General features: G+C 36.8%; 11 protein-coding genes across 11 annotated transcripts; 6 read left to right on the top strand and 5 right to left on the bottom strand.

Annotated features, from left to right (window-relative positions):
* Positions 1 to 475: 475 nt before the first annotated feature.
* PHYBLDRAFT_187638 (hypothetical protein) lies at positions 476 to 1,628 on the bottom strand. Its single transcript, XM_018439407.1, has 5 exons — positions 1,545 to 1,628; positions 1,310 to 1,486; positions 1,101 to 1,197; positions 800 to 924; positions 476 to 661 (listed from the first exon to the last, which is right to left on the bottom strand). Exons 1-5 carry the CDS (start codon positions 1,562 to 1,564, stop codon positions 577 to 579), a joined length of 504 nt encoding a protein of 167 aa, XP_018289718.1. The 5' UTR covers positions 1,565 to 1,628; the 3' UTR covers positions 476 to 576.
* Positions 1,629 to 2,365: 737 nt separating this feature from the next.
* On the top strand, positions 2,366 to 2,981 carry PHYBLDRAFT_170337 (hypothetical protein; the record flags this gene model as incomplete). Its single annotated transcript, XM_018436317.1, has 3 exons — positions 2,366 to 2,506; positions 2,708 to 2,808; positions 2,846 to 2,981. The coding sequence occupies 3 exons, from the start codon at positions 2,366 to 2,368 to the stop codon at positions 2,979 to 2,981; spliced, it is 378 nt and encodes a 125-aa protein (XP_018289717.1).
* Positions 2,982 to 3,274: 293 nt separating this feature from the next.
* On the top strand, positions 3,275 to 5,142 carry PHYBLDRAFT_69984 (Homeodomain-like DNA binding domain-containing transcription factor; the record flags this gene model as incomplete). The annotated part of the gene is made up of 5 exons (XM_018442194.1): positions 3,275 to 3,297; positions 3,350 to 3,737; positions 3,808 to 3,930; positions 4,456 to 4,623; positions 4,885 to 5,142. The coding sequence occupies 5 exons, from the start codon at positions 3,275 to 3,277 to the stop codon at positions 5,140 to 5,142; spliced, it is 960 nt and encodes a 319-aa protein (XP_018289716.1).
* Positions 5,143 to 6,245: 1,103 nt separating this feature from the next.
* Positions 6,246 to 6,971, bottom strand: PHYBLDRAFT_147429 (hypothetical protein; the record flags this gene model as incomplete). The annotated part of the gene is made up of 3 exons (XM_018431863.1): positions 6,246 to 6,294; positions 6,350 to 6,854; positions 6,932 to 6,971. 3 exons carry the CDS (start codon positions 6,969 to 6,971, stop codon positions 6,246 to 6,248), a joined length of 594 nt encoding a protein of 197 aa, XP_018289715.1.
* Positions 6,972 to 7,181: 210 nt separating this feature from the next.
* PHYBLDRAFT_147428 (hypothetical protein) lies at positions 7,182 to 7,760 on the top strand (the record flags this gene model as incomplete). Its single annotated transcript, XM_018431862.1, has 2 exons — positions 7,182 to 7,208; positions 7,278 to 7,760. The coding sequence occupies 2 exons, from the start codon at positions 7,182 to 7,184 to the stop codon at positions 7,758 to 7,760; spliced, it is 510 nt and encodes a 169-aa protein (XP_018289714.1).
* Positions 7,761 to 9,111: 1,351 nt separating this feature from the next.
* Positions 9,112 to 10,083, top strand: PHYBLDRAFT_170333 (hypothetical protein; the record flags this gene model as incomplete). Its single annotated transcript, XM_018436316.1, has 3 exons — positions 9,112 to 9,205; positions 9,450 to 9,454; positions 9,601 to 10,083. The coding sequence occupies 3 exons, from the start codon at positions 9,112 to 9,114 to the stop codon at positions 10,081 to 10,083; spliced, it is 582 nt and encodes a 193-aa protein (XP_018289713.1).
* A 414-nt stretch (positions 10,084 to 10,497) lies between these two features.
* PHYBLDRAFT_69988 (hypothetical protein) lies at positions 10,498 to 11,555 on the top strand (the record flags this gene model as incomplete). The annotated part of the gene is made up of 3 exons (XM_018442195.1): positions 10,498 to 10,781; positions 10,851 to 11,280; positions 11,337 to 11,555. The coding sequence occupies 3 exons, from the start codon at positions 10,498 to 10,500 to the stop codon at positions 11,553 to 11,555; spliced, it is 933 nt and encodes a 310-aa protein (XP_018289712.1).
* Positions 11,556 to 11,653: 98 nt separating this feature from the next.
* PHYBLDRAFT_170331 (hypothetical protein) lies at positions 11,654 to 14,033 on the bottom strand (the record flags this gene model as incomplete). The annotated part of the gene is made up of 2 exons (XM_018436315.1): positions 11,654 to 12,948; positions 13,076 to 14,033. 2 exons carry the CDS (start codon positions 14,031 to 14,033, stop codon positions 11,654 to 11,656), a joined length of 2,253 nt encoding a protein of 750 aa, XP_018289711.1.
* Positions 14,034 to 15,860: 1,827 nt separating this feature from the next.
* PHYBLDRAFT_69990 (hypothetical protein) lies at positions 15,861 to 16,705 on the bottom strand (the record flags this gene model as incomplete). Its single annotated transcript, XM_018442196.1, has 3 exons — positions 15,861 to 15,883; positions 16,032 to 16,174; positions 16,386 to 16,705. The coding sequence occupies 3 exons, from the start codon at positions 16,703 to 16,705 to the stop codon at positions 15,861 to 15,863; spliced, it is 486 nt and encodes a 161-aa protein (XP_018289710.1).
* Positions 16,706 to 20,145: 3,440 nt separating this feature from the next.
* Positions 20,146 to 23,192, top strand: PHYBLDRAFT_170328 (hypothetical protein; the record flags this gene model as incomplete). Its single annotated transcript, XM_018436314.1, has 2 exons — positions 20,146 to 20,716; positions 20,836 to 23,192. The coding sequence occupies 2 exons, from the start codon at positions 20,146 to 20,148 to the stop codon at positions 23,190 to 23,192; spliced, it is 2,928 nt and encodes a 975-aa protein (XP_018289709.1).
* A 699-nt stretch (positions 23,193 to 23,891) lies between these two features.
* Positions 23,892 to 24,801, bottom strand: COX6B_2 (cytochrome c oxidase subunit 6B COX6B; the record flags this gene model as incomplete). Its single annotated transcript, XM_018431861.1, has 5 exons — positions 23,892 to 23,951; positions 24,069 to 24,180; positions 24,331 to 24,357; positions 24,431 to 24,446; positions 24,765 to 24,801. The coding sequence occupies 5 exons, from the start codon at positions 24,799 to 24,801 to the stop codon at positions 23,892 to 23,894; spliced, it is 252 nt and encodes an 83-aa protein (XP_018289708.1).
* Positions 24,802 to 25,087: the final 286 nt, after the last annotated feature.

The following is a 25,087-nucleotide window of genomic DNA, read 5'->3' as shown; positions in this document are numbered from 1 at the left end:
CAGAAAGCACTTGTTGGAGATCCATTCAATTTGTTCATGTTTATCTTTTAAAGAATATGAGTGGTTTGAAACACTTGAGCCCTATTAATATTATTATTAACATCAATACCCAAACCTAGGTGTATGATCTGTGGCACATTTTACGTTTTATGCTTTATGTTTTATGTTTAACATTTATCTTTACATGACGTTCACATGTATGTATCTCTATATGAATACACTATATATAAGCCTTTTGTTTTTGTTTTTTTTCCCACCCCCATTAATAATCCTGCCTTGTAAAGGAATGACTCGGGTCAATTCATAAAGCCAGTTTTTTCTTTTTAAATATATATATATATAATATTCCTTTGATTGACCTGAAAAATAAATAAATTCATAAGCTTTGTACACAAACTGTCGATTGGGTTACATGTCTTCCAAACAAAGGAATTGTTGTATTTATGTTCATATTTATGTTCATCTTCATTTCATTGCGTTTGATTAAGTTTAGTTTATTTATTTTTACACGGACACACAAAAGAATAGGGAGCAATAGAGATTATGTATATATACATATATATATGTGTAGGTGGTTTAGATATCGACATTATTGTGGACTAGACTGACAGGACAGTGGCAGTTGTGTAAGCAGTAATCACTTACTGACCCAAGTACCCATCTAAAATAAATAAATATTAAAGGCACACAGATATATACATAGTGTGCAAGTGTGTGAGAGCTAGAAATATCTATATTTCCTAATATAATAAACTTGTACACCAGAAACACTATCTCGGTGACATTTTTGTATTCTTACCTCGAGATTCCCTCCTTGTTGGTGGAACCAATAACCACAAGATTAGGAGGATCCTTGTTGATGTAACCAGTCAAGATCTCTTCAACTGACTTTGTGTCTTGCACCATAAACAGTTTGAAGTCAACCTGTAATTTCACACATAAAAACCAAAGTAAATAAATATAAATATAAACATATTGGGATTTGTTTCAATTATCAGGTTGTTTTTCATTTGATTCGATGGGAGGGTATACGTCGTGTGTACATCGCATTCTCTTGATATGCATGGGTTTAGAAATTTGCTTTATATAAACCAACTCACCAAGTTTTTGTAATCTGTCATGAATTGTTCTAAGCCTTCCAAATCTTCTTTTGCGCTGTTTTCAATATCGAGGTTGTTCGTTCTGTCCAGACCACCACTAAAGAGCCAGTAAATAAACAAATATTTTAATGATTTTAATGGTCATTTATTTATTAATATCCCATTAACACACACAAACACACAAGCACGCGCGTGTATTTCAACTTTACAATAATGATAGTGTAGTCTCACTGGTCGGATTCAGCCCGACGGCGTAAATGATCTCCAATGAGTTGTCGGTCCCTTCAAGACGACGATACAGCTGGACCGCAAATCTAATTGCTTTTTTGGATACTTGTGTGTTGTCTGCAGCTACCACGATACGATAACCGGTTCCACGCACATTTCTATACAAGATTCGCACTTTAGTATCTTGCATGAATATTTTCTTTTGTACTTCTTTACCCGCTAAATGATGATGACATTACAATTATTATGGATTTTATTTTTGTCTGTCGTATATAGATATATTCTTGAATAAGAAAGAAGGAAGAGAGGTATTGTGTGTGTGTATATAGAAAATGGAAAAGAAAGTCGAAATGAATAAATAAATTTATTTTATTTTATTCTTTTAATTTCATTTTAATTAAAATTATTAAATTCATGCTAGTAATCTATACGTCTGTATTGTGTCATTCGATTTTTATTTCTCCACACAGTCACGTCCAAGACTCTTCTACATCTTCTATTCATTCTTTCCACACTTGTATAAGTCTCTATCATTTTGCTTTGTTAAAGTGTGCCAACTCGTCTAGTAAGTCAAACCATTCAATCTAGTCTATCAGTCAGGCTTGGTTAAAAAAAAAACAAAACAAAAAATGATCTTCTTTAGGGCTACATTTTATATCATTTATCATTTAATTAAAAGATATATCTTATTTCAAGTTTAAATAAATTCTTTTCTTTTGGCTGCATCGGAATCATAAATTTATCATACAAGCCACCAACCCTTGTATAAATCACAAAGTTTTACATTTCCTGTATAAAGATATACCTAAATTATACACAAGACCTTTATAATTAAATGAAAAAGACAATCGCTCAATCAACAAAGAGAATCCATCTCAAACAATGGCAATATCTTTCAATCAAATTGCAAGTTTTCTTTCTTTATTTCTTCAAAATTGGAATCAAATGATAAGCTGAATAACAACGATTGGATGCATATAATTCATTTATAATAATTAATAATCTATAGATGGTCAGAAAGTAACATTAATGTTGAAATGACTGAACTTTCGTTGAGAATGACGATCCACCAAGCACTTCAGGCCAGCTTTGGTATTGTTGGTACGGCTTCTATTGTGACAGTGCTTGATTGGGATGAGACCTCTCTTGAAGGTATCATCAAAATAGAACAAAGGCAAGTACAAATATCTACAAACCTAAATATACAAGTGATATAAATAAATATCAAATAAGATAAGCTAGAATACAGTAAATTAGACGAGGCAAGATAATAAAATGTATGATTTTTATAATTATATTAAAATGAATAAATAAATAAATAAAGTATGTACATTTGTGAATGTATAAAAAGTGAATATGTGATTATTTTCTTTATAAAGAAAGAAACTCACAAGTTACATCATTCCAATATGTCTTTATTTTTTAATAATGATAATTGGACCATTATTCATTATCTATTGCCTATTGTCTATTGCCTATTGTCAATATGATTTCCAACATTTCTGTTAAATATCCAGTGAGCTTGTAACTGTCTGGAGTGCACTGGCAAACCATCAATTCTTGATGAGTGGACAACCCTGTGCATTTGATATCCTGGGATCTTCAGCCAGTCTGATCAGTCTTGCAAACGACAGCCGATCCGCTCGATTCTGATCTACAAAAATAAAAATAAAATAGATATTCAAACAAGTTGCCGGTCTTTCTTTGAGTATATAATATAATATAATATAATATAATATAATATAATATAAATATAAATATAATTAGATAATTGCGGATAATACCATAAAGATAATTTCACCTCTTTTAGTATTTAACATCAAGACAAAATTACCCATTTTATATTTTACATACACTCTTTCCGGAAAGAAAATTCACCCAATGACGAAAACGAATTCAGGTTGTACGGAAAATGAATTCGCCCTGAAGAAAAATCAATTCACGTGATGACAGGAACAAAATTCGTGTTGTACGAAATATAAATTCATCTTGGCTGACAAATCATATGTCCTGTTGCCAAGATTGTTCTTCAAACTGTTGTTTGAGAGGTATTTGAGTGTAGCCGCTGCTACAAAACAACTTGGGATTCATGTTCGTACAGCACAAAAATGGGCTGCGCAATACGAGAAAGATCCTGACAGCATCTTTGAGAAATGGAGAAAGACTTTCCGTCCACGTATTCTCCATGACGAACACAAAAGCGCTATTCTCGAGTGCATCGATGAGAATCCTTCCATCGTCCTAGACGAAGTAATGAAGAAGTTAAAGCAAATGTTTACCGAATTAAAAGTATCTAAGACTACCTTGTTAGATTTTGTAAAACAACATTGCAATTTATCTCTTAAGAAAGCTCGGCTTCAACCCATAGACCGGAATAGTGAAGAAAAGGTTCAAGAGCGCTTGGATTGGGTTCGTAAATGGGAAAAAACAGACTTGGATTTTACGAGAAACTGTGTCTTTCTTTTTTGTTTGTTTGTAGGGAGCTTTGTGCTCAAGAGTTTTGGTGAGCCTCTATTGGTGCGAAGCAAAAGAGGACGCCACGGCTTTTGTTTTGGATTTTATTTGTTATATGATGCTTTTTGAGAGTTTTGAATTTTCTAAAGTGAGAGATGGGAAGAGCCCAAGAAAGCACATCCCGTAGCCACGTCTTCGCAAAGGGATAGGACAGATCTGAAGGCTTCTTTGCTCAACCAGGGGGGGGGAAAGACCTAAAGTCAAACAGGAAACAATGGGGAGACAGATGGGAGAACATGCTGGAGTGCGGCGAAAACGAGGAGAGATAGCGTAGAGATTGACCGAGAATGATGGAGAAGTTCTGAGCTAGACCGGAGGAAAGGATTCACTCATTCTCATGCACCTCGCAAAGACAATGAGTGTAAATGGGAGAAAAGGCGTTATTGCATTCTCATTACCATGGCCCGCACCATGACAATGAGAGGGAGAGAGGGAGCTTGCGTGTAGGAAATGATCGAGAGGGTGGGTTTAAAGAGAGACCAAGAGGATAGGCGGGGACATAGAGGGGGGCCGTTACATATTGGCTAAATCTTCGCACTATCTTCCCCGACCAAAGTGAGATATGTGCGAAAGAGCCGTATCAAGCGCTATCAATCCTTAAACACAACCTTAGCTCACAACTACGAAATACCCAAATGTGGAGCTGTTCATTGTCGAAAAATATAACAACCACAAACTTGAACTTGGCACGAAAACCATGAATGTCCTCATTACATCATCCATCCAAATTGACAAAAATCAGTCCCCAGCTGTCGGTCCATCCAGCACAAATGGGTTCAGTGTCAGCAAAGATACCATCATCTTTATCCGACGATCATTTATTGAATGGTATGGCGACCTGCGACAATGAGGATTCAACGATCTGCCCATCCGCGGATTATATCCATTTGACGAGTACGCGCAATTACGGCCAGTGCGGTCCAACTTCCACAGAACCACCACCTATCTTCTTTCTCGATCATGTTCCATTTTCGCAAACGATCCGTGCTTGCGGCCTGTTACGATCTGGACACTTGCCGACCACAACACTGGTACGAACAAGGATTCAGATGCAAAAATAGCATCCCAGTTGTTTCGAGCAGTCGCGGCATCTGTTTGGGAACAAGGTGAAAACGCTATCCTTAGCCGACATTGTGTTAATGATCAACAAAAAAATGCAAGACAAACGGCAAAGTTTGGAATACTATGGATGAGATTCTCAGGCTGTTCAATAACAGCTCAACCATCGACATCATTGCCCTCTCTCATCACTGCAAATGCCGAAGTGACGCGCACCATTTGTCAAATCTTCACCATATGAATAAACAATTTTTCTCATGGAGCAGCGAATCAAAGTGGATAGCATTGTTAATAAAAAAAAATGATGTACAAATTTCTCCTGTATGCGATGAACTTTGAATATTCATGTGTTCTGCCGTGGGATATAGTATAAGAGTTTCTGCAGACGTGTGAATACATTGCAGCCAAACTGTCAATGGATGCTTATGAAGATGCTTATTTTTGCGACAGCCTCATTTCCTTGTGCCAGTGTCATTTTTGCAAGCCTGACTCGTTTTCATTTTGTCCTATTCTGGTCTCATTTTCTTTGACTGTAAAATAATAATACAGCATGGCATGTCAAAAAAAATTGCATATGACAGCTTAATGTCAAGTCAGCGACAATTCAGTGCTTGTGCTGCCGCCATATCGACAAAATGAATGCTCCATCTGAAGCAGAAAAAGCACCATCATATTTTGAAAAAAAAAACGACAATCTTTCCGGTTTCTCCGTATCAGGAATTTTAGGACATGCATAATTTATAATTCGAAAAAAATGTATTAATTTAAATGAAGCTCTAAGATATGCTTACCGCCATTGAATATATGCGCATAGATTTAGAAAGGATGACGTTAACCTACCAGAGCTACAAAAAAAAAGAATATACATATAAATTAAAGGATGAAACGGAAGTCGACATTTTTGGGTATATTAGATAGTAATGCAAAAAAGAACTGTCAATAAGAAAACCAAAAAAAGAAGAAGAAAAAAACGTGTTTTTTCTTGTTTTAATCCGGGAGTACTACACCAGTAAGAATACCTTTTCATTGTCCATTCCAGTTCCTGAACGGCTATTTCCAAAACAGTAGAATTTTCAACAAATGTGGCTGATGCCGGACCATTGTCTAGGGTACACTCAGTACTACTGTGCTTCCATTCTCAATTTACCGACTTTTTGAAAAGTCCGCCCACTTTTTTTGTAAAAAAAAAGAAAAGAAAAAAATTGTCTAATTTCACTACTGAAAAGACCCATAATAATTCATGTCGCCATTGAAAAAGACATAAAACAACGTAGAATCGATGTTGTCAAAAAATATATTTTATATTTTAAATATATATTTATTATAAAGTATATATATAGCTATCTATGAACTACTACTATTCTCTTCGGTGTCCTTACCCAAACGAGCAAACCTAATAATATTATTATTAGTCATTTACTGGTATCTACATAAAATGTTTTACTTACTTATTTCTTCTTCTATTGCGTAACATATTTGACCACTTGGGCTGAACCAGAAGCTCCACAACCCAAAGACCACGAGAAAGATTAAGAGCCTCCAGTTCCCCAGCTTCTTCCACCGATTTTTCCAGGGTTGGCATTACCAGATACACACGGTCTTCTCCACTCAAGTCCTTCCACTCCTTCTCACCGTTGGACTTGCCATTGGAGTCATCTTTCAAAGCAAAAGGTTGGCATGCTTTCAAAGAGTTTTTCTTCAAAATATCCAACAGCTCGTTGGCTCTACCCTCGGTGATTTCTGCCACATTGTTCATAATGAAGTCTTCATGTGACTTCTCTTTCTCAGAACTGTTTTTTGGTGGTGGTATTAAGTCTTGACCACCGTTTGCCGCACGACTGTTGATTCCTACTGCTGGTCGTGGTATCATTGCACGTAACTCTTCAAATCCACGTTTGGTATCACAATATCTATCGTCCTCTTTCCCTGTTCCAAAAAGCAACTCTTCATATACTTGTTGATTTTAATGTTTAATTTCTTCCACTGCCTCTTCCATTTTGGTGAAGTGATTTTCTTTAAATTTTTTGAACCATTTGGGTTCGTTATTTGTATCTTCAACGACGGGAGCATTTCTTTTAGGGGGGGGGGGGGGGGGGGCATTTTATCTAAACTATAAAAAAAAAGATAAGTAAAGAGATCAATAAAATGTAGTTCAGATTGCAAAAAATAAATTAAAATACTCTCAAGTGATACTGAAAGTAGATCGAGAATTGTTCTTAAGAAAATATCAGTCAACCATAGATTCATTTCATTTATCTCTTTTAATAAAAACTTACCATAATGGTTCGATTTTGCCCTATATGCCAAGTAAAAGTGACCGAAAGAAACAAAGAGTGAAATCTGATCAATACTTTTTCTTCAGTGTTATCTCTAAAGTGCACTAGAGCAGAAACAACCTCCAGTGTTGAACAGGTTTACATGTGTTCCAATCAATCTAATGATGTAGGCAATCTCTCGGTAGAAACCAATTGCGATCCTGCAGATTTCAAAGAATGGGAGAAATCACCTGCTGTAAATGCAGAAAATAATAATATGGATACAGAAAATTCAAATGTATCATCCGACAATGTTGAAACTCGTAAAGAGAGTGTGGAAGAAAGAGATGTTTTTTTATCCTTGTTTAGTCGCTTAGGAAACTTTAAAAACACCATTGAAAGTCCATTATCTTTTGAGTTTGTTACTAATAGAAAGCTGTCTGGAACGTTAAACGATACAGAACAATCAAGCATCGAGCTCAAAAGCATGCTTCAAGCTAACAATGCTTCAAAAAACCTATTATTGAGGATTCCTTGTCAATCAAAGAGCCAGTCTATAAAAATGTCTTCAATGAAAGCGTTTTTGGTGGAGTTAGAGGAATGAAAGAGCCCAGCCTTGCTCTGCATATTGGAGGGTCTAATCCATTCAAAACAGGTGGAATATCTATGTCAATTATTATGGTCACAATTCTAGACCTTACACCAACAGAAATATTTAAGCGAGAAAACATCTTCATTATTTCAATTATCCCTGGACCAAAAAAAGCCAAAACATATCTTCAGCTATCTATATCCAGTACTTCAAGACTTTCTTGTTTTGGAGAGTCAAGGATTAAAAATAAACTTTGAAGATGGCTTTACTTCTTTGTACAGAACTAGTCTTGCTTTTGTAGTTGGTGACATTATTAGAGAATCTGACGGTAATTCATTGTTGATCCAGGGACTAGATTGTTTACTGTGCTCTGAGCTTCCTTCATGTGGGACTTGCCTTTTCTAGCCTATAAGCGAGCTGGTTTTAGCTAAAGTGGTCTATTTGTTAAATGAATTCGCGCAAGTATCTTTGTTTCGTGAATGATGGTTCCATTTTTTTAACTGCTTTGCCAACGCTCGGATTACCGAGTATTACATTGAGTTCAGTAAATAGTTCATTACGAATAGTGTTAAATTTAGTTATTGGATCTTTGTTTCTTTGCCATTCTTTATACAGATCGATGCGTCACACCGATAGTGGTGTTTCATAGAAGAAGTCTGAAACACCCACATTTTCAGCCGTAATTTTGTAGCTATCCGTGTTAATTTTACAGAGCAAGTTAAATCAAGGCAAAAAGGGAGTTAGGTGGAAGGCAAAAAAGAGAATTCAATTTTTTTAATTAAACAAAAAGGGCGTTTTGTAAAACGTAATTTTATTAGGAATAAAGTAAGACCGATTACTAATATGTTGCTGTTATCACAGATCGCTACCAAAGTATCGCAGAGTCAATCATCATACAGGCCCAAGACCAACACATGGCGATAATACCAGGATTTGTAGATTAAGAACAAGTTGACAAGGTGAAATGAAGGGACAATATTACATGTTTCAGTTATTCAATGTGCGAGTATTTCAGATTCCCTAAGTTGGTTTTATCTACCTGGTTTCAAACCTCTTGTTTCCATCTACGACAAGAGAAATTAGTCTATAGAAATTTATTATGGACCTCTTCCACTTACCTCTTTACTTAACCTTTTAGCTTTTATCTAAAGAACCCATGTTTTATCTAGTCCACTGCTCACAAATAAAGATCAGCCTGTTTTTAACCAAACAATTAGTATTATTGATCTTTCAATTTATGCTATTCAAGTATGTAAAAATATAATCAAGTAAAAGTTGGTGAATGATTGGGTTTTATTATCATAACTGATTCCCTTTTCTTAATGCTCAATATAAAATATAAACAAACATTACTGGTAACCCAATGGAATATTCCAATCCCAAAGTGATTAAAGAATCCCTAGTATCTGAAAGTTTAACCACTAAATGGCTTACTAATTACACAGAAGCCCAGAAACGTAGAAAAGACCATGAATAGGATTGTTCATTTCCAATCAAAGGCTCTTAAACTACTAAATTTCACTCGCCAGGACGACCGGGAATGTTCGTCTCTAACCTTGAAAGATCATAGACTACTATTTCTCACCGCTTTTCTACTTTTACCTTGCCATCTTTAAAAGACAAAATGTTTCTTTTCCGATTCGGATTATATATGTATATGTATATGTATTAATCGTTTTCTTTTTCTTTGGATAAATATAGTGAACGTATGTACCTTTACTGATTTATACGAATATTATGTACTCCCAGGATCCAGATAGAATTATTCCATGCTGGTAGAAAGGCCACGATTTGTGATCCGGTAGAATCAAAATGTTACCCCCACTAAGAAATGCCGTTCCCCTAAACTTAGTTTACAGGCTGTCCTGCCAGGCTGTTCGTAAAGTTCCCTGATAGACCTGTACAGTTCCGATGGTCCAACACCTCATCATCCGAAAGTGGTAGTGACAAGCGACCAGACGCAATAATTAGTAACGTTACACAGCTTGAATTTGACTCTGCATTAGGATTTGGAGAAGCCAAAAAAGTTGAAAGAAATTGCAACACATATGGTCTTTGTCACGACTTGCTGCGGTTGGCTATTTTCACAAAAAACATGATTGATATCAACAAGTTGAATGAATCATTGTCATTCCAAATTCATGGTTTCAACATTTCATTTTTCCTGATAAGATTGGATCATCATGGCATTTATACCATGGTTGAAGTTGGCCATTTGAAATTTCCAAAATCCATCAAAGAGCTACCATCTCTAGTTACCTTGCGTAATTTGAAGATTCTTCCTTGCCATCAAGGATGCCTTTTGGAGACTATGTTGACCATACAAAGAGCCTGAACTTATCGATGCTAGATATACCCAGATATCTGATTTTATTACAGACTTCATTTAGGGCAGCAAAGATAAGAACATAATTAGCTCAGCTCGCTTGGGTGAATGATGATTTCCTATTGACTAAATAATTTTTCATTCATAGTATCGATACATATTGCAATAGAAATACCCTTTTAACATATAATAAAGCGTCTTTCAGTGCTTTTTTGTTCTATATAACAATTTTGCAGGTTGATCCAAATTTAAATATTACTAACTCAAAACCTATACGATATGAATTTCCCCCTTTTTTTCACTGTACCATACTGCCACTATACAGCGGTTCCACCCCCAAAGTTCGTTTTCTGATAAGCTAAATTCGTTTTTTACTTATAATATCCTTTACATGAATAACAGCTTTTATTAGGAAGATAGACAATGGATTACGAGGAAGAAATTGATCCTTATAACATTACTTCTTTAATGACTATATCGCAATATCGAGTTCATCAAGGCCGTTTTCCCACTGAAGCTACGGAAGAACTTGATACACATATGGAAGAAATTTCGGAGGAGTTAGCTGAAGATTCAGCAACTGGTAGAAAATATCAGGTTTACTCTGACAAACAGAAAGTAGTTTTCTACTATTTTAACAGAATCAAGCTGTGGAAAGCTGTTGCTTCTGGTCGAAATGCTCAAGTTGAAGCCCGTACTGCTCGAAAGTGGGCAAAGCGTCTCAAAGAAGATCCCAGCTAAAATATTTATAAAAAACGGACAAACATGTTTGATAGAAAGCCATCGCAACCCCAAGAGGAGCACAAGCATCACTTAATTCAGTTTTTCGACGAGCATCCTCAAGCGACCAGACGGGATTCAGTGGAAAGTTTGACAAGACAGTTTGAGAATTTTAGCTTGAAAGAAACTTCTGCTGGAAACTCTATTTTCTATGAGTGTAATTTGACTGTTAAAAGGACTACTTTGCACCATGTAGCAAGAAATAACGCCGAAAATATAGAAAAGCGCTACGTTTGGGCTAAGAAATGGGCGGAAAGTTCAGATATGAACTATCTTAAAAGCTGCGTCTCCGTTGATGAAGCTGGTTTTAATATTAACATGAGAAGCCCTAATGCTCGTTCAGTCAAGGGTACACCAACAATAGTCGAAACACCAGCTACTCGTGCCATTGCACACACTATTTTAGGAGCTATCACAACTCAAGATGTTATTTCAATTGAAATCAAGGAACCACTTAAGCCCAAAAAAGTTAAAAAAGAAAGAAGCCTGTAGTAAAGCCTTCAAGAAAGGGTAATGTCACAGAGGACTATGCAAGATTTATATCAAAGATACTCGATGAGATGGACAAGTTTCCTGAAATGAGAAATTTCTACATTGTTATGGATAATGCGCCGATTCATACCTCGGATAATATTACAGGTTTAATCGAAAAAAAAGAGGATATAGAGCTTTATACCCCCTCCCCCAATTCCACTATTTGAGGCAGACCCACCTCAAAACTTGCCTGACTTTCCCAATAAGGAAACCACTATCTAAACCATTTCTTTCCCCTTTTTTCGTCTCGGAGATTAAAAAAATCTCAGTGGGTGTGTTGGTCTTCTGGTGGTAACACACCGCACAGTACCACATTCATCATTGTTACATTATCCTCAGATTCAACTGGTGTAGTACTATCGACAGTTTTTTTTTCTTGGTCTTGTTCTTCTTGCCCTTCTTCTCTTACAGACTTTTTTTCTTGGCCTTGTTCTTCTTGTCCTTCTTCTTTTACAGTCTTTTTTTCTTGGCCTTGTTCTTCTTGTCCTTCTTCTTTTACAGTCTTTTTGACCTCCGCCACAATTAGACCAGCTGGGTCTAATAAGCCAGTCAGCACAGGAGAAGCAAAAGCCTCTTGGATCTTATCAGTCGCCGCCACTATTGAATCAATTTGCTTTTCATCAGTTTTAACTGTTCCCAGATTGCTACAGCTATTGTCATTCTTATTGCTATTGCCATTCGTATTATTCAGCCCATTCTTTGTCGTACTAGTCAGACCGTTTGCCGCTGGGCTTGGATTCATTAGCTGCAGTGATCGAGTGGGCTCTAAATCAGGAGGCGCGGTGTAACTAACTGAAGGTCTAAAACGATGTGAGCAAGCCGTCAATTGCTCAAGCCAGGCCTGCATGTCTTTTGCCGACTTGGCCCGGAAGGTGATTGTCTTTGAACTGCTTGGCCTCAACATCGATCGTGGCGAAGACGAAGAAGCCGACCCCCATTCTCGTGGCACGGAAGACAAGGACGAAGGCGCAGGATAAAACAGCTTTCTCGAAGCCCCACCGCTACTCTGGGGCTGCAGCTGGAACACCAGATTGTGGTGTAGTAGGTGGGTCGATATGGTCGACACATTGTAGTGCGGCACAAAGATCGAAGTCGACGGGTGTTCTGGATAAGTCTTTGTGCTCTTGTACTCATGTAAAAAGCCAGCTGGAGTCAGGACATAGATATGTTCGTGCCAGTGGTGAAGCACAGACGACTTGCGTTCCATACGGGCCGCAAAAACCGGTTCAAGAAGTGGGTGGGTATGGTTGGGGTATTCTAAGCGCTCATCAGGCCGCCGAAATGCTGCATTCTCAGACACTAGGTTGTCTTTGGCACGCTCTGCAAAGTCCTGCCAATCACCATCCATCTTGACCTTTTCAAATGTGTCCATCACCATCTGAAAGCCACGGTCAATACCTAGCTCACTCTTTTCTTGCATTGCATAGAGTTGCTGGCACAGACTTCTGAATTCTTCAATCAGCTGTTCTTCTGAAATCAGTGTTTCTTGCTGAAGACGTAGTACGGTTTCGTGGAATTTGTTCTCTTGACGATGAAGTTTGATGATTTGTTCAACCACAGCTTTTTTTTTTAAAAAAAAATAAATAAACATTAATTTTAAATGTATTCTTTACAAGGTTCTTACACTTCTTTTGTTGTTATTGATCCATTAAACCAGTAAAGAGCATTTCTTTTAGCTATAAATTACCTGCATTCATTAACCAAGGATCTTGACGGTTGTATCCATGATCTGGATGCTGGTTGAAAAATGTCAATTGACGATCCAACCGATCCAACCTCTTTTCGGCCTCTTCCTTCAAACGACCCAGGGTTGACAATGTCAGACGGTCGTCTGCACGTACCGCACGGATCATCCACTTTATCTCACGCTTGATTGCTGCCAGAGAGGGCAGCCACTGGGTCTGTAAAAACAGTCCAAATGCCTGGTGGTCTTTTGCGCGTTTGTCATGATAGCCCTGCCAGGCATCACATACTTGCCGGATTCCGCCTTCAAACGAGAAATGTACCTGAAGCAAGTGTTCTTTCTCTTCGAGTTTTTCTGGACCCTGCTGTGTAGTCTCTTGAGGAGTGCAGCTGGCAAGACCGTGCATCTTTTGGTATGTTTTGCCGACCGCGACTTCTACCTGTGAAAGCATCTCGAAATGATCATACAGTCGTCGAGCAAATATCTGCCAGGCCTCTAGTCGTTCGATTAGGATCTTGACGGGCTGAATACCTTGGGTACCTTGGACCGCACAGCCAAGTGTTGTAAGATGAAAATCTGGGCCGCACACATCCTGGTTTGCTCGCTGTGTTTGGTCCGTGTACGCAAACACCGGAGGAGGCTCTGTGAGGTCCGTGCTTGTTCGACGTGGTCTGGGGCTATCGGTGCAATTTTGAAGGTTTAGCCGAAGTGACTGAGGAGAAGAGTAAAAGGCCGACAGAGAGGGAACAGGTACAGGTACAGGTACAGATAGAGGTAGAGATGTAGGTGCAGCAGGTGCATTTATAGAGTTTGCAGCGCTCAAAAGTCGTTCGTTCCCATCAATTGTGCTGGCATTGTAGATTGAAGATACAGTAGAATTTGGGGATGATTTAAAGGGTTGCTCTGGAAGGACAGATCCGTTTCTGGGTCTCATCCACCGTCTACTACAAGGAGGTACCATAATTATTTATGTATAATAGTTAAAATTAATAATAGTAATAATATTAAGAAAAAAAATAAAGCGTAAAAGCAAAAAGTAAAGAAAGAAGAAGCAAGACTGAATTAATGTTTTCATCTAGTGAGTTGGATATTTATTTATTTTGTTGATATTAGGGTCGCCTTTTATTTTTCTTAAAAGTAAATAGATCTATATGAATAAAATAGACAGCCAGACAGACAGTTTAAGAGGATCGTCCAGGTTATAATGTCTGTGTTAATTAAGCCTTGAACTCAATACACACAGTAAGAATTCACAACTCAAATGTCAGGTCTTTTCAAGTCTGGTCTGCATTAGAATATTATAGACAGGTTAAAATAATAACGATAATAATAATACCAATAAGAGTTTCTTTTCCTTATTACTATTATTGCCTGACAAAATGATATGCTCAATATTGAAACAATTATTACATTTATGCAAAGCCTTGACAATGATTTTGTTAGAAAATCTAATTTATATGTATATATTAAATAAAAAGAGCAAGATAATAGCAGTAAAATAATAGACATACTCTATAGAGGATTGTACTATGGTTGGGATGTTTCCTTTTAATATAAACAGATTTAATAATATTATTGAAGAGTGAACTACTGACCAAAAACTGAATTTTCCGTCAGTCAGTCAGAAAAGCTTTTTGATGCTTTAAATTAAATTAAATTAAAATCTAGGATCTTTGTAGGATCCCTCAGAAGCACCTGATCCAAGGCCTTACCTTTTCGTTGAAACTCTTTTCTTTCTTGCCATGGCTACCTAAGTAAACCCAACATTTTTCCCTTGGGATAGATAGTGCAAAGAGGGCCTATACAACTCTGAGCTGCTTTGAACATGACTTTGTTCATATATTCCACAAAAAGATAATAAAGAGGTTAAATCAAGTCTTTTCCCTCAAACCCATAATAGTCTACCATTTACTCCACTTTTTTTCTTTCTTCATTGAGCTTATTTATTTTATGCAGTCATATTGGCTTGCGCTCACAAATGTTTGGAAAATGAGACGAAATGATGTGTCAAGAAGACTAGACAGACCTTGAATCCGGAAATCTCTCTCTTATTTTCTTTTAGCAATAAATTGTGTACACACACATGTATATATATAACGTACCTTTTACCAGCCCTCAAGTGATTACATAAATCTACTCAATTAAATAACACATGAGACTTGGACTGGATGAATGACTTCAAAAGATGCTCAGAACCTATTGCAGAATCGCTAAGAGATTTATGGATAACTATAACACACCTTCTTGATCATCGACTAATTATAGGCCATTTTCCATTTTTTCTCTCTCTCTTATGCCTTGGTATTATTTTATAGTACGTGGGTTTTACTTACATTAAAAGAGACTTGAAATGTTTGTTACAAGAATTCTTGAGGGGGGGTCGTTGTGGACGCTGATAGTCTCAGTCTGAAATCATTAGTATCTTGTCTGTAGTATAATTGGTATATATTGTACATGTGGTAGTAATGAGATAACTATAACTATAACATTATTAATTATTGATATAATTTATGTAAGATGGTATTGTTACAAAATAAAATGAAATAAAGTATAACATAAAAACAGAATTCAGGAGGCTTGTTACTAGTATTTTTTTTTTACTTCTTGTACCAAGCCTATTAGACCTTTAAAATATTACACTTTTGCAGTATACATTTCTTGGAGCAAAATTCCTTTATAATTCTATTGGGCATATATATAAAATAGCATTGGTATATTTAAACGGTTCTCCTTTATGTCTTTATATCACTATACCTATATGGTTAATCGTGTACTAGGTTATTATGTATCAAAGCCACATATAATAAACATCTATATTATATATATATATATATATATTAAAAAAAAAGCCTATAAAAGACAACGCCATTAAAGGGTAAAAACTCTAAACTTTAAAAACTTTAAAAATTTTAGCTTTAACTCTTTTAAGTACTTCATTGACTGAATTACAATATATAACCTTTAATTTCTTTGTATATCATCCTTGTCAATTGACACTTTCGAAAGCATATAACAAGCAAACGCCATATCCTTAGTCTCTTGTGGGTTTGAAGATAATGAACGAGACTATGACATTCTGGGTCCTTACTGTTGAGATATCGACTACAAGGATAAAGAGATGTTTTTTTAAAGCCGTTCATCCAATCTTGACAGCCTACCCATAAAGATATGGGGTTTTAAAAGGCTTTTGTCTACTACGACTCTGAAGCATCTCCTCACAATAAATCTCTCGCCTCCTTTCGTATGATACAGCTCCTAGAGAAACTTGGTCATCAATGCTTCAACTGTTTTCCTCTTCGCCGATCCTGGTTACCACGCTACATACAAATTGACATTATGATCTTGTACCAGCAAATATTGAAGAGAGTTTGGATAATATTTGTGGACAAACTCGGTCTGTGGGAAAGCGCGGTGGACTTGAACATCAAAGCTTTCCGAAATCAATAAAACGGTGTGATGAAGCTCAGAGTGACATTGCAGATAGCTGATGTTGGTATTTTTATTATTATTATTAAATAGACCCACGACACCAATGAAGAACCCAGTCCCAGAAGGGTTGCAATCATTGACAGGGAAGGCACTACTTACATTAATAACTTGACACCAAAGCAACACGAAATAATTTGTGGACATTGTGTTATCGATTTTGGAAGGATAGATGGACTATCTTGTATGTATGAGAGCTCTACCGTGACTAGACCAATGTTTTACCATACATACATCCAGCCAACAAAGAGTTGAGCTTAGAAGTGTTAAGTTTCGCTGGGTTCTTTTAGATATCAAAGCCCAACAACCAAATGTTTGTGTTGTTGAACAAGTCATCTTCCAAACGTCGATCCGAGTCAATAACATCTTAGACTTTTCTTTTCATACTTTGATGAAATCAGCAAGCTCATCTGTTCTCAGTTACTTTTGTTCAAACACCAGAAATTAAACTAACCAGCAGCCTTTGTTTTGTAAGCTTTGGCTCTCTTTATATATCAACCAATACCATGAGTCAATACAACAAAAATATTCTTATAAATAATTTTAGATGCCCTAATCCAAATTATTTGGAGAACATGGATCTGTTGGGCTCAAATCGTCGTTTATGAAGTCGAGATATTGGTGCTGTCTTGAACTTCGTGTATTTGACCAATTGAGACATAATGGTACTATCCCTGGTAGATGTATCCGTGTTATAAAAAATGTTGAAATACTATAATACCCACAGAAGATGTTTCCGAGTGTCGTCGTGTAAGACAAAGACTGAGAAGAAGACCAAATATGAAAAAAAAGAAAAAGATAAATATCCTGACCTAGTTATCGCCAGGGGATCCCCAAGATGCCCTTTTGGTAAGCTATTACATTCTTTGAGTAATTTTTTTAAGTAAATTATTTTATTATCACTATATTTTGTACTCTATTGGAGTAGTGAGCAAAATAAAGGTGCTTTGTATTGATTCCAATATATAGGTGGTCTAAGAAATTGGATAGTTACAAAGTAAAATAAGAGAAATTTGAAATTGAAACGGATTTTTATATACATATTATATATAAAAGAAGAAAGAGCAATGCTTAATCAAAATTCAACCTTAAAAAAAAATAGACCCTTAACCCCCCGGAAAATCTTGCAAAAAATCTCCTACTAAAATCGCCTATGTATTATGATGATTAGTATTATAATGTAGTAAAAAAAAAAAGAAAAGACCACTTGTACTGCTAATTATGAAATTAACTATGTAAAAAGGATATCAAAGCACAGATATATAGATATACAGTATTCTGGGTTTGTGTAATTTATTGAATGAAATGAAATGAAGTGTGAAAATGACAGGAGATAAATTCAAGAATAAAATAGAGAAATAAAGTAGGGACAGGCCACCCAAGTATTAAGTATATCTATTTAATATTAATTAGATTAAAAAGAAGATATTCATATATATGAATATATCAAAGCCTAGAATTCTACATATAAAACCTCATTTGATTTCAATATCATTTATCTATCTATTTAATGATTGAAAAAGGTTTAATATAATACAGCCACACGTATACAAAAACATCAATTCATCTTAAAATTTACTCCCTTTTCTTTTCGCATGTGTGTATGAGTGTCTTTGTTAAGAAAACAAAACAAAAAATAAGTTATACAAGGAAGAGGAGGTAGAATAATTGTTGATCTATAATGGTTAATAAATGTAATGAAAAAGGGGAAAAGAAGAATTAATTGAACCAATACATCTTGTAAGTTAGATACGCATTGATTTATTTATTTATTTATTTTTTTAAAAAAAATGGCATCTATACACAGACAGACATAATTTAAGAGGATCTTCAAGGTTGTTAAGGCCTGTAAAGTTAAGGCTTGGGGCTCAGTACAGAAAGTAAGATTCTTATAAGGTTAAAATAAGGCTTTTCAAATCTAGTCCTTATTGGAATAACCATGGACAGGGAAAGGCCAAAAGATTGAAACAGCTACCATATTTGAATCAGAATTTAGCAATAGATATGTCGGAAATCTAATGAAAAAGAGAGGAGAATCTGTCATGAAGGGGATCCAATAATAGACTTGTTCTGTACAACGTTTGATGACAAATTTGAAGTGAATATATTTACAATATCGAGAAAAAGCTACCTAAAAGCATCTTGTAAGATACCCTTTTTTCTGTAATCAACCTCTTATATAATTATATAGTCATTTACTATGATTTGGCTATTGAATAGCGTGGTTTTTTTATTGGTGCAAAAGTTTCTCAGAATTACCGGACACTCGGCGTTTTGTTCTGATCCTGTGCAAGTAAAGGGGTAGACAAAGGGTATTATTATTTTACAGAATTTTACAATTCTTTATTTAGTGTGTGAAAAATACGAACAATGTACTGTATATAAACCAGAGCTTTTAGATTGTCAATCAGTTTCACCAAAATCAAATTCTTCCAAGTTGATAACCAATGCTATCAACCTGATTAAACTGTTTTTTTTGTACTTATTTATTTTCTAATTTTCTTATGCAAAACAGAAAAGATATCTCTTAAAATAAATCAGTTACAAGTCTTTATGCATGTACAGGCATGATATCTATGCGCATCATTTACTAGTAGGTACATGACAGCAGCAACAGCAACAGCAACAGCAACAGCAACAGCAACAGCAACAGCAACAGCAACAGCAACAGCAACAGAGAAAAAGGAGGGGGGGGGGGGGATAAAGGAAATACTTATATATTTATATAATAATGGGCGTGTGGACAAAATACCCATTCCAAGACAAACTTTGGTGAACCAGGAAAAAATAATAATAGAAGCAAGGTTCTTTCCTGCATGGAATATTTGTAACTCTGTCCTACGTCTTTGTTATAGTAGATAAATCATTACAATTTTTTTTATATTACATTATGTTCCAGAATTTCTCTCTTTATTTTATATATATATAAAAAGGACATTTTACAAGCAGGCACACAAAAGTTGAGCAAAAAAGAAGAAAAAAGTACTGTGGATCAAATCCAAGACAATGAAAATCAACCTTGACAAAATAGATTTTAATCCAATTGAATTTGATTGAATTAAATTCCACACTCTAAAGAATCAAACCAAACAAATTCAATTCAATTCAATTCACTTTATTCAATTGATCCCCGTAATTGATCTTGTAATCTTATCTCATGGAATTTAAAGGTGGACTTGCTTTTACGTAAAAATAAAATTCAGTAGGCAATCACAAAAGCAGTTCACAGTTAATTCTCTGCATTCTGTACCGCTCTCCGTTCAACACCCTCTTATGAGTCAACTTTTTTTTTTTTTTTTTTGCTTATATATTTAGATCTCAGTTTGTAAAAGGAAATATATACATATAAAATACAGTGGGATTTTGTGTGTGTGTGTGTTTTTTTCTTCTTAGTATAAAATAAGTTGAAAATTTTCATTAGAATTCAGAATTATAGGTGTATAAAACCTGGAAATCAATTAGATACTCTTCTTCTTATTCTTACTCTCATTCATACTCATACTCATACTCATACTCATATTCATATTCATATCATTATCATTATCATATTGTTTTGTTTTGTATTGTATTGTATTGTATTGTATTAAATGACAACTGATCCAAGTGGTTACAGCGATTGGCACGCAAAGTCAATCAATGACACTGCCGATCTATTAAATACTTCCACATCAGACGGCCTGTCTACTCAGGAAGCAAATGCGCGACACACAAAATATGGGTACAACGAATTATCATCTGACGATGGCCCACAATGGATAAAAATCCTTCTCAGGCAGTTCTTGGACGCTATGAACTGGATCTTCATTGCCCTTGGTGGTGCCTCTTATGGTCTCAAGGATTATGTTACCGGCTCACTCTTGATGGTCATTGCCATTCTCAATCTCTATCTATCATTCTCACAAGAATATGCTGCCGAACAAACCCTTGCTGCCCTTCGCAACCTCTCATCTCCACAGGCAGACGTTATTCGTGACGGTAGAGAACAATCAGTCGCCAGCAGAGATATCGTACCTGGTGATATACTTTTGGTCAAGGAAGGCGATTCTATCGGTGCAGACGCAAGATTAGTTCATGTATCCAATCTAGAAGTCGACGAGGCCCTCTTAACGGGTGAATCTATGCCCGTCCAAAAAGAGCTCATTGTCCTGTCCAACCCTGGTAGGTGCCACAAAACATACACAGGGCAGATCTCTGTTGATTTCTTGCCCTGATCTACATACAAAACAAAATATCAACCTAAACATCTTTATCTTCTTTTGTTTGTTTCTTTATAATAGATGAACCATTGGGTGATCGTATCAATATGGTCTACAGTTCAACTATTGTTTCAAAAGGACGTGGAAGAGCCATAGTCACAGCCACAGGAATGCACACAGAAATCGGAAAAGTTGCCGCTAAACTCAATGAGTCCAACGACGGTGACAGAACACGTCTCCAGAAGAGTATGGACAAAATGTACATCGCCTTGCTTGTCGTGGCCGTCATCTGTGTTATCATTGTGCTCGCATCAGTTAAATTCAAAGTAAACTACGACGTTGGCATGTATGCAATGACGGCAGCTTTATCGGTTTTACCGGCTGGTTTGACAACCGTCATGACCGTAACACTCGTTCTTGGTGGCAAGGAGATGGCAGGTCACAAGGCCGTCGTACGGAAACTCAAGGTACTCGAAACTCTAGGTTCAGTCACAAACATCTTTTCCGACAAGACTGGTACTCTCACAGTCGCAAAGATGGTCGTTGTTCGTTTCTGGACTCTCAAAGAAGGCTACTTTTATGTTACGCCCAACGGTCTGGCCCCTGAGGGAGATGTCTACAGCACTCCTGGTATCCAAGGCAAAGAAAATGACGAAAAGGTCAACCAAGGCGAGCTGGTCGATAAGACTCAGCTGTCTCCTACTATCGAACGCCTCGTCCAATGCGCCGCTCTCTGTAACATGTCGAGTATCTATCTTCGCGAGGTCGACAAGGAAGAAAAGTCTTCCCCAAATCTCGACGAAGTACCAGAAACCGAAGACACCTGGATTTCAAGCGGTGCTCCAACAGAGGTAGCACTTCAGGTGTTTGCGCACAAGTTCAACATGGGAAAACCTGTACTTGAACAAGCAGGCTGGGATCTTATCTCCGAATACCAATTCGACTCCACTATCAAGCGTATGTCAACCCTCTGCCATGACAAACAGACCAACCGAACCGTGGTGTTCACAAAGGGCGCGACCGAACGGATTCTTCCCCTCTGCCCAGCCTTGTCGGATGATGAGCAGACCCAGATTCTCAAAACCGTGGATCTCCTGGCTGCCAAGGGGCTTCGTGTCATGACCCTGGCCTACCGTGAGCTGCCTTTGAACCAAGAATATCGCGGAGGGGTTAATCGAGATGATATCGAACGCGAACTTGTGTTTCTCGGTCTGACCGGTATTTATGATCCCCCCCGTCCCGAGTCTCGCCAGGCTGTCCAAGAGGCCCATCAGGCCGGGATCAAGGTTCACATGTTGACAGGTGACCATGAAATCACCGCGACGGCAATTGCAAAGGAGATCAACATTCTCAACGAGACGACCATGTCAGAAGAAACGATCCGCCGCCTGGTTATGACTGGCACTCAATTTGATGCCATGACTGATGATCAAATCGATGCGCTTGATGAACTTCCACTGGTGGTTGCGCGCTGTTCGCCCGAGACCAAGGTCAAGATGATCGAGGCTTCGGCCAGAAGACACAATATCTCGGCCATGACTGGTGACGGTGTGAATGACTCGCCTTCGCTTCGTATTGCCGATGTTGGAATTGCAATGGGCAAGAACGGCAGTGATGTTGCCAAGCAGGCGTCGGATATCATTCTTACTGACGACAACTTTGCGACCATTATCCGTGCCATTGCCGAGGGAAGACGTATCTACCAAAACATGCAGCGTTTCTTGCTCTACTATTGGATTGCCCTGGCGTCTCTTGCGCTTGTGATCCTGGTATGTCTTGCTGTGCGTGATCCGGATGACAAGAGCGCTGCACCAATGTCTACCATCGGCATGCTTTTCCTCTACATAGCCATCACACCGCCTGCTGGTGCTCTGAGTACCCAGCCAGCCTCGAAGACCATTATGCACCAGCCACCCAGACCACCCAAGGAAAGTCTGTTCAACCGAGAGATTATCATGGACACTATTGCGTATGCACTCGTTACTGCCATATGCTGCATCATCGCCTTTTTTGTTCCGCTATATACGGTTGGCAATGGCGTCGGTGGAGTGAACTGTGATTCCGAATACATCGAGGGTGCCTGCGATTCATTCTACCGTGCCCGTGCTTCAATGCTGGTCACATTTACATTCTTCTCGCTTGTGATTATGATCCACTGCCGTAGTTATCGTGAACCCGAGTGGGACATGGCCGGTATCAAGGAAACTCTAAAGTCAAAGACGTTTATTGGCACGATGATTTTCGACATTGTGTGCCTAGTGATCTTTTTGTATATTCCTGTGGTCGCAATCAAAGGATTCAGAATGATGGCGATTACTTGGGAATGGGGACTTGACATGGGTTTGACATTGTTCTTTATCGTTTTTGGTGAGGCCTTTAAGATGTTCAAGCGGCGTTGTCTAAAGCCAATGGTGACACGATCTGTGGAGGTTGTATAACCAAACAGACAGAGATAGAGAAAGAGAGAAATCAAAACAAACCAACTCTCTCTCTTACATTTTATTTATTTATTTATTTATTTTATTTCTATCCCACTATAATAATTTTATTACTTGTACTTTCATATACACATTCATCTACCTTTAACCACACCCCCACCCCCACACATATACATATACATATATTTGTATGTAGTGGGTGTATAGTTGTATATGTATCTTCATCTACGCATACAGCATTTAATTCAAAATAACCAAATCTGACTACCCTTTAATTTAATTTAATTCAATTCAATTCAATTCAATTCAATTCAATTTACCTTTTAACATATTATATATAACATTTAAGCACATACACCATACATACACACCCCATTTATATACATAATAATAATAATATAAATAAACAAATAAATAAATGAACAAACGAACAATTACTTGTTTTCCAAACTATCTATCTTGGTTGCCTTGGTCACCATCTCTCTTTCTTATCAAGACGTTGATTAGAATCCAAATCCAGATCCAGATCCAAATCCAAATCTAAAAAGCACACAAAAACACACTTATATACGTAATAAATGTATACAATTTATAATAATATAAAAAAAAAGGTTCGAGTCTGAATGGCGTGTATATCTAAGTGGTTGAGACAAAGCATCCGCAGGGCCTTTATGTTTTAGTTTATTGGGTTGACATCTCTTAAACGGAGAAGTTGGAGGGGTTGGTGCCTTCTTCTCTCTGTTCGTCCCACTTGGAAATCTAAAAAAACACACAAACAAAAATTATTAATTATATTATTTATTTATTTTTTAAGAAAAAAAAACACGCCATAAATTCTTGTGATAATATATATATATATATTGTTTTAAAGCTTACCCACTCATTGGGGCACAAGGCATGGTAAGCCTTGAAGAACTGCTTGCAAGGAGCGAATTCCTCACCACGAGCGGAAATACACTTGTAGTAGTCAACATAGTTCTGCCAGCAGCTAATAAAAATAAAAATTCAGTTATAAGTATGTGCATATCATATATATGATTGTCTGTTTGTGTTATATAGATATATTCGTTTTGCCCGATTATATCTCGTTCTTCTGAAAGATATATATCGCTTTATCATAAAGTGGAAATAAACGTACTGCTTGGTCTGGTTGGTGTTGGGGAAGCTAACTGTAAAGGTCAGTGCCAGGTTATATGTCGCGTCAAATTTAAACTAAAGTAAAAGGTCATTTTATTTACCGAGCATCGAATGCAGCTATTATGAAAATAAGAAAGAAAAAATAAGCAATTAATAAACAATTAAACGTGAATTCAAATCTCCTTCTTCTTCTTCTTCTTCTTCTTCTGCTACTACTACTACTTCCTTATTCTATTACTACAATATATGTATATATCTGGAATATGTATTTTTTTGTAACCATGTGCGTATGTGTGTGCCTGTAGATATATAACTCTCTCCAATACACACACACAAGCACACAAGCACACAATCATAGAAATATAATATATATAGCTATGTATGTATATTTATATGTCTAAAAATGAAGGAAAAAAATATATGTGCGATATTTACCGGTGGTCAACAAAACGGTCTCTTCAGTTCCAGACATGTTGCTAGTAAAATGCGCTAGTTAAAGGTAAAAAGGTGAAAGAGAGAGGGGTGGTAAAGAAAAAAATAAATAAAAAATTCCGCGACCACTATTTTTTTTTTTTTATTCAAAGGCAGGGCTCTGGGACATCCTCCCCCCCGTTTGGAAATTGTACGTCATTAAATAGTGACGTCTATTTTATTTGAAAAATAAAATAAAATAGGAAAGTGAAAAGAAGTGAACCAAGTACACGGGCATTTTTATTTATTTATGTATATATATATATATATATATATGTGTATGTGTG

This window comes from Phycomyces blakesleeanus (assembly GCF_001638985.1).
Source record: "Phycomyces blakesleeanus NRRL 1555(-) unplaced genomic scaffold PHYBLscaffold_15, whole genome shotgun sequence".
Taxonomy (NCBI): domain Eukaryota; kingdom Fungi; phylum Mucoromycota; class Mucoromycetes; order Mucorales; family Phycomycetaceae; genus Phycomyces; species Phycomyces blakesleeanus.
This window is presented reverse-complemented; position numbering and strand designations above follow the sequence as displayed.